This window comes from Hyposmocoma kahamanoa, unplaced genomic scaffold, assembly GCF_003589595.1.
Source record: "Hyposmocoma kahamanoa isolate Upper Pololo Valley unplaced genomic scaffold, ASM358959v1 77, whole genome shotgun sequence".
Taxonomy (NCBI): domain Eukaryota; kingdom Metazoa; phylum Arthropoda; class Insecta; order Lepidoptera; family Cosmopterigidae; genus Hyposmocoma; species Hyposmocoma kahamanoa.
The window spans coordinates 501,540-510,332 of NW_020653926.1; the positions used below are offsets into that span (position 1 = coordinate 501,540).

Here is an 8,793-nt window from a genome sequence, read left to right on the forward strand (position 1 = left end):
CGAAATTATAAGTCCAGGATATAATTATAGGAATTATTATTGTTATGATTTCTGTTTTAATGAGCTGCGTGTGTGGTCTGCTGTAATTAAACTGTTCGGCCATTTTCTCGGGTTACCGAGTGATTAGTTGGTCTGATTTACAATGCTTGCGTCGTTGTTGACGCGAATATTTTGATTTCAACTTTATATTTTGTTTTCTATTGTTTTGCAACCAGTTTGCGTGATAATGAAATGAAACTTTGGTGCTGTTTTGAATGTAGAACAGTATGTGAAATACCTACTTATTTTAATGTAATTATTATTTAGTTATAACGGTTATCATGATGATCTGGTACGCAGATTCGATTCCCGGATCGGGAGAAATATTTGTATGGCCTAAACTTATTTCTCCCGTGAGTTTGGGTGTAATTTGTCATAGTCCGTGCGTGTCCATGGCACCCGCGACACAGGGTTTCCCTAGTGTCGGGCTATATATATGACACACTCATAGCCTCATAGCGTTATTTATTTTAATCAGTTTTTCATAACACATAGGTAAGTGTAAGTAAATTATTTATTAAACGTTTGTTTCGGAATGAATTAATAGGAAAATTTCTAAATACAAACAATATTAAAAATAACAGCGTATGTTCTTTCTCCGTTTTAATTTTACAAAAATAACAAAGCCTTGTAAAAGATTTCGTCCGAAGAAGCACTGCCATCATACCTATTTCTACCGTCAAGCAGTAATGTCAGCAATACTGGGTTTCGGTTTTGAAGGGTAAGGGTGCTGGTGAAATTACAAGCAAATGGGACTTTTCAACTTGTGTCTCAGGGTGACGGGCGCAGTGGCAGTGCCCCTCAGATCTTTGCGATATGAACAGGAGTGTCGCTTACCATCAGGCGCCCGATTGTTCGTCTCGTCAATTAATATCATAAAAAAATTTAAGTCTCCATTTAACATAATTACCATGATAATATATAACTTCTCTCTTCTGTAATTTTTATATTAAAAGATAATGTATATTTTTTTTCTTCTAATGGCAATTTTATCTACCCCAGATTAGGGGACAACTTGGTCAATTTAATAATATGGTGCAATTTTGGAGGTACGCTCATGGACCGTTAGCGACGTACGACGTTCACAGTCATTTTACAATAACAAGTACAACAAATATCACGAGAAAGTTATTTCCTAACGTCTCCGACGTCACTCCATGATTTCTCACAAAAAAGCTATATTTTTTATGGCGAAACGAGTTCTAACTCTATAAAACACTGCCGCATAAGTAGACGATACATTTAAACATTAATCACCATTGACTTACAATTATATGGACGGGTCCGCGCTAAAAAGTGTCCGAACTTATAGGGCGTTAAAATCGTATACAGAGCGTCATTCACGCTCTAGTCTTCGTTTGTTCGACTGACAGCGAAGCAAGCAAAATTAGACAGTACTGCGATGACATTACAATTTAAATTCAACGTTTTAGATTTGTCATATTCCTTGACATGTCACTACGTTTAAATAGGTTGACTTGGGACATTTTTTTCGTGGTTTTTGTATTAGACCCGTCGTCCATTTATTTGTAAGTTAATGTTAATCACACATAATTTAAATTTTTACATTACAACACCGTGAACCTAAATAGTTAAATAATAATTTAACAGCAGTGCAGCTCCTTGTGAAAGAGTTCGCCCAAGGAAGTACTCCTTTCGTGTCGCGGGAACCCTGGCGAAAGCCAAGGGGGGCCGGTGGGTATCATTGTGGTCGAACACCCATAACACCCGGACTTCCGGGCAACGCCGGTGGAGTTTTACTGCGGTATGCCCCCCACTATAGGGTGAGAGTCCCACATAACTTTCGATCCTCCCTATGTCAGTGTGCTGGTGACTTAATATGAACATGGGATTGTGACGGTGTGAACTCCTTAAACCCTCATCTCCCCTCTTTGTATCGCCTCTCTCCGCTTGCACCCTATCATTTTTTATTCTACATGTATTTAAATTTTAAATTTGAATTGTTCCATCTTCCTTCACTCTCTCATTTTGTTTTCGTACCACGGTCACTCCCAGCTCGGCCGCCACAACAGTCGGAGCTGTTCCAAATTCCATCGCGAATAATCGCTAATTCTGGTTTTTCACTACGTTTGTAATCATTTAATAAGCTAAATCATGTGTAATAATTTGTAAGTCTACAGCTTTCATATCTGTAATTCAGTTACTTGGCCCATTTAGGGGTAAGTGCCTCAATAATAAAGTGTAGGGGGTGTTTTATACTGTTGTACCTGTTTTTTTACATTTACCTTTATATTGTTACAGCCTTTCTTTAAACTTTACTTCTTTAATAAATTTTGTGGACCGGAAGTTTACCGTTTCATTGCCGTGAACCTGTTCACGGCTAGTTAGGGTTACAACCTTTTCAGGACCTTGCAAAAGCAGCAGCAGAAAGCAGTGGCAGTGCTCGTGAAATCTTTGTCAAAGTCAAGATCAAATAATCTTCAATTCATAGGTAAGCAACATGACTCTTGAAATCGTCATACTGATTAAACTCTACTGCTCATTCCTAAGGCAGATTCCCCTGAGAAGAATGTGTACGAAACTCTAGGGATTGCTCTTTGTAAATATACATTTGAATACATTTATCATTGCAATTGCAATTTATAGCTGCGACAGACACTAACTGTTAAACTTTTTAACACATTTTGTTACATTTCGTATTAAAAGAATACTAAAAACTAGTTTTATTTCATATGTTACTTGTTTTTAATTTTGTCTTTTTTCCCAAAACTAATTTGCTTTTAGAACTTTTTGTTAACATGGTACAATTTGACCCTGCAGTGAAACTGTACCTATAGAACTGCATTTTCTTAGTCATATCATAGGGTTTGATAGATTTTGACAGTTCATAGCGGCCATGTTGTTGAGGCTGCTTTTGTCAAATCATAGCCACAATAGAACCCCCATTTTGATAATAAATTTTTATCATTTGCTCGACGCTGTAACTTGCCATAATGATTTGTCTTTAGTGACTGAAAAATAAATAACAGATTTGAAAAAAGCATCGACTATATAACCAGAAATAGAGACGAAATAAGGGCCATCCACCCCTGGCAACTCATCCGTCAAATGGGCCTTATATCACTTTTAAATATCAACTCTTTTTCATTACATCGGTAATTGAATATTAAATATGTAATTTTCTTTCATTATAGCACAGCTCAAGTTAAACTGGTCGATATGTAGTGAAATAATTGACGACACCCGTAAATTTTGGCAGAATAGTTTTCAAACAAATTAATTAACATTTCGTCTCTTTTTCTGGTTATATACTCGATGTTATAAAGTTTCGCCTTGCGATTGTCACTCTTTCTTTTTTCTGAATATCAACCAATGGAAATCAATCAAATAAGTTTATGTCAATTTTATTGGCACGCTAAAAGGTTACAGTCATTGCACTATCTGCGACACTAACGCCATTAAGTGTGAGCATTATCTCCTAGTCATATCAAAAGTGAAGATACTGCAATAATATTTTTATGACATCAGATCAGAAATTTTATTACGATTGTGTGTGGCCGTTTAATATATAATTCACCCCCTTAATGCAATTTAATAGCTTTCTATTAGAATAGGAAAAGACTATTTATCTAAATTCCAATTTTCTTTTATGCTACAGTTAGTAAACGACACGCCTGTCCAAGACAGTTGTAGCGCCTGCCAAAGCTTCGAATCGCAAAGATCTGTGGAGCACTGCCGCTGCGCCTGTCACCTTCAAAACTCAAAGTTGAAGTGAATTACGTCATTACGTTTCATATGTATTTTTAATACAATGGCTGGAAAATGTACGTAAATATTTTTTGATTACACACGACGACTTTTAGCAGCGACGCAAATGCGATGCAAACGCGATGCAGAAGCGATGCAGTCGCTAATCGTCTATCTTTACACACATGCGCGATTTTAAGAGGGAGCATGCCAAAAAAGTTTTGACGTTGGCTCCGCCCAAATTTGTGAAACAAATATATGCCTCAAGTTCGCGTGACATGCGACAGGAGATGTTGAATTTTGCGCATTAAAAGTACCAAATTCGTTTTAACGGAATAACTCTAAAACTAAAGGGATTTAAAAAAATCCGTAGTGACAGTTCTCGATCATGCATAAATATAATTAATTATCTAATTTTTGTCCTAATAACCTGTAGCATTTCGAGGATAAATCGAAAAAATGTGAAAATTAGAGGTCATTTCGTGATTTTTATCTATCGAGGAAACTTTATTGTTTTATGTTTCTGATTAATGTCTATGCTTGAATATGTCGTGTAGTTACTCATACAATATTTTATTTTTAACTTTAAAGTGGATATACCCCTCTAAAATCAAATCGAAGATTAGGGATTTTTCCTCTGCTCCCTCTTAAGCAGCGATGCAAGCGCCCGACTGCATACACTTCGATGCAGTCGCGCGTTTGCATACTGTTAAAAGTCACCGTTTGTAACCACTCTTAGTTTCCCCGAATGTGGCGATGTTAACGACAACTGAATATCCGGTATATTGAAGACAACAGTAAAATCAACTGGTTTTCTTACAAGCTATAGTATAATTTGTTCAGTACATGTTAATGAAGATGACTTTTTTTAGTTTATTTGTTTTTCAAAAAGCGTACATTTTACAGAAGTCTGTCTTTCGCCAACCTGGAAACAGTTTGTTAGCAAGCACGTTCTTATACAATTATAGATCGACTTAACGATTAACCTAGCAGTGAAAAGGTACTGGTGATCTATAACGCAGATTTTACCTAACTTGGACACCAGTCTCCCGTTGTAGCATTATTTATATTTATAATAATAATAATAATAATTTCATTTATTTCAGACCATGTCCATAGTGTGTTAGTTACAAAATCTTATAGCCTATGTTAGTATGAACAATTCAATAATAATAATAAACTACATTAAATTATAAACTAAGCCCCTGGAACCCATATGCACTAGGTTCCAGTGCTTACAAAAAGCGCAAGCCGGCTGTTCCCAAACTGAATTCAGAAGGCTGTTGGAACCATCACGAAAACGTCGCATCAGGGAGGCTGATCTCTTGCGTATTATCGCACTGAAGGTGTCAGTACGTGCCTCCGCGAACATGCCTGATGCGCTGCAGGAGCGTGGCAGTCCCAACAGCATTCTGAACCCGTTATTATATTGTACACGCAGGGCGTTGGCCGCCCTTTTAGTGTAACTTGTCCACAGACTGCACGTGTAAAAGGTCTGACAAAACGCCTTAAAAAGGGTGATCTTGACATTCCCATTACAACGCGCAAACCTGCGGGACAACATATTACAGCGCACGGCCAACGCCCTGCGCTCCCTCTCCATGTCCATATCATCACGGAGACACTCGGTGACCCAATGCCCAAGGTATTTAAAACGAGTCACTCTATTAAGAGGAGATCCACATAGATGTACTGGAGGGACAGAGACGAGGGTTTTGTTACCAGCCTTAAATACTAGTAACTCGCTCTTACTCGTATTGTACCTTAGGCCATGGGCCACCGCGTACTCCTCACAGACCCTCAGTAGTTTCACGAGCGCACTGATCGACGGGCACAGCAGCACCATATCGTCCGCGTAGCTTATGTTATTCAACATGGTACCCCCGATTGAACAGCCAATACCCGTGCTGCTGAGCCCAGCGATCAGCTCGTCCATGTACAAATTGAACAACCTAGGCGAGCTGAGCCCACCCTGTCACACCCCACACTCCAATCTGTACACGTCCGAGAGCACCCCTGCCCATTTCACCTGGTTGTTTTGGTGATTAAACGGAATAGGTCGATCACCTCCCTCGGGGTACCAGTGCAGCTTTGCATTTTGTCCCATAGTATCTCATATGAGACCGTATCGAATGCCCTCGATAAGTCCAAGAAACAGGCAAAGACCGGCGTTTGCGCTTTGGTGTAGTACTGGACAGTATGTTTAAGGCATAGAATGGCACTTTCCGTTGATAGTTTGGGCTTAAACCCAAACTGGGCATCCTGAGTTTTTATGTGCCTTGATAACACACCGTCCAGCAATCCATCCAGCACTTTAGCCCGGATCGGAGGCATCCCCCGTCCTATTTTTTATTATGGGCACTACTATCGTCTTCATAAGGCTGTCTGGCAGATAACAATGAATAAGGCACATGTTAAAGAACATTTTTAGGACCCGAGGGAGATGTGTCCCGCGTGAACGAGATGCTCAATATTGAGACCATCGTGTCCCGGCGACTTTCCCCTTGTCATAGATTTAATAGTCTGGTCAACCTCTTTATAAGAGAAGCTAATTGACCGAGCAGCACGACAATCACCAGCAGAGACCACACTGGACGCCCCTTAAGCGGACTCTCCATCTTAAAACGTGCCCTAAACATATTTGCTTTTATATTTCTACAAACTGCCATTGTAATATTTGTAAGCTATTGGGAGAAAATAAATTTCTATTCATACTACTTCTCACGTAGGTTAGATTTACTTATTAAACAAAAGAACAATATTATTATATTAAATGCAAGTTCATTCTTACAGCAATAAGATTTTTTTTTTAATCGGTGTATCATTCAACAGCGCCTCTTTAATTATACATTTTATAATTCGCTTACTGAATGTAACGAGTTGCTACATATTTATTCAGCCTCAGCCCACAGTAATTCATATCCATATTTATTGCAAACTGATATTTTAAATTCAATTAGTACAATTAAATATCTAATACAATTTGGTATTTCGATTTTTTTAACCCCACAACAAAAAGTAAATATATAAATATACAATATATATATAGACAATAGACATAAACAATTTTGTGCCGAAACCGTTTTCGAAACACTTCTATTTCCTTATTTAGATTTCTATGGTTTGATACCACCTTTAAATACCACATAGAAACTACTAAAGATAGCTTTTTAAAAGTGACACAAGCTCGCGTAACTGGTAGAAAACAACAAAGCAAACAAACGAAAGAACAAAACAAAAAAAACAATAAACAAAAGTCTAGAGTCAATGAGCAAATTTGCAACGCCGTAAACACTCTTTTGTCTATGCCCAGGTGAGGTGCACATTCTTCTTTTTTTTTGAGCTGTCAAAACGTAACGTCAATATTTTGGCGCGATTGGATACGCCGTGGGTGACTATTTAATTGCATTTTTTTTAATAAATAACTTCAAAAGTAAGCTCTACAGTGTTGAAATAAAGATTCTTGTGTCATTTTTGAAGTGAATTTGAAAATTTGTTACAAATAGGAATACCAAAGAAGTCACGCTGCATCTAATGAATTGGACTTAATTATTATTTTTCTGTGACAGCCTCAATTTTTCGTAGAACTTCTTGCAGCTTTGCAAAGTTACTATTTACAGTTTGTAAAATTTATTTTCGTAGCTCTAAACGCGTATAAGGTTTAAAATTACTTTTAAGTATGTTTTTTCGAATGTATATTGTTGTATTTGTAACTTATTTGGCGTGAATTTTGCGGTGAATTGATTACGACGAATGCATTGTGACATTTATTTTATGTTCTTTCCTAAAAGGTTTAACTTACAAAGTCACTGTAAAATCGGTTAAGCCGTAAAAGGTGACTTTGTTGTGACGTTTTGAAGTAAACGTTACAATGCAAGGAAAGAAAGAAATCAAAATTATTTACACTACATGCGTTTTTTTAAAACCATAGACAATGTTTAACTTTATTTCTTTTAATGATAACAAAGATGTGGATGTATGAAATCAAAACTGGTGTAACATTTTTAGGGCAAAAATAAAATTTGAAACAAAATTACAGTACAATATTTTGTTTTTTATAATGTGTGCATTGCCCAGCACTAGGGAAACCCTGTGTCGCGGGTGCCATGGACACGCACTTCGACAATCACAAATTACACCCAAGCTCACGAGAGAAATATATGCAGGCCATACAAATATTTCTCCCGGCCCTGGAATCGAACCTGGGACCTCTGCGTATCAGTCCGGCATGATAACCGTTCGGCCACGAAGGCAGTTAAATTAAGAGTTATTACTTTAAAATTATTACTTTAAATGATGAAAAAAGTAATTAAACATTTTTTTAACATGAAAATAACATCCAAATATGTATTTTAGTTTTATATAGAGTAATATAGTTCTATGTTCTATGTGACTGTTTTATAATATCAATTGACGGGACGAACAAGTCGTGCGCCTGTTGGTAAGCGACATGCCTGTCGATGACAGTTGCAGCGCTAATCTAAGCTTTGAATCGTAAAGATCTAAGGGGCACTGCCACTGCGCCCGTCAACCTGAGACATAAGTTGACAAGTCCCACGTGCGTGTAATTACACCAGCACCCTTATTACGCTTCAAAACCGGAACGCAGCAATGCTGACATTACTGCCTGGCGGCAGATCAAATGCACTGAGTGAATCATACCTCCCTCTGAAATTTCTGAATCGTTGTAATGCATTTTATTCTATATTTTTTATGTGTAAGTAGAAATTCATTTACTACGGTAATGCATTTTTTAAAATGTAAAATAGAAGGCAAGCGGGCAGACGAGCTTGGTGGGAGGTGATCATCGTCGCCCATGGACATCTTCAACATTGAAATATGAAGTTAAAATATATTTGCTTAAAACATGGTGGATTTCTTTCTTTCTTTTTAGAACACATATTTTCCCAGAGGCATTTTAGGCCTGCAAACTTTTACTTAAAATTAATTTCACTATAACAATGTTATTGGATTACTTACTACTTAATTCAGTAAGCACAAGAAATAATCAGTCAATTAATAACAACAAAATGATAAGTATTAATA

The 8,793-nt window shown here is 37.3% G+C and overlaps 1 protein-coding gene across 1 annotated transcript; it reads right to left on the bottom strand.

The window, feature by feature from the left end:
• Positions 1-4,394: 4,394 nt before the first annotated feature.
• LOC113232691 lies at positions 4,395-5,683 on the bottom strand. The gene is made up of 2 exons (XM_026467465.1): positions 5,317-5,683; positions 4,395-4,453 (listed from the first exon to the last, which is right to left on the bottom strand). The coding sequence occupies exons 1-2, from the start codon at positions 5,681-5,683 to the stop codon at positions 4,395-4,397; spliced, it is 426 nt and encodes a 141-aa protein (XP_026323250.1).
• Positions 5,684-8,793: the final 3,110 nt, after the last annotated feature.

Excerpts from the sequence above, each read along its gene's own strand:
- LOC113232691 (XM_026467465.1), bottom strand. The coding sequence starts at position 5,683 with ATGGACGAGCTGATCGCTGGGCTCAGCAGCACGGGTATTGGCTGTTCA. Across the intron at positions 4,454-5,316 it reads CAGGGCGTTGGCCGTGCGCT|TATGCAAACGCGCGACTGCA; the intron begins GTAATATGTTGT and ends GACTTTTAACAG.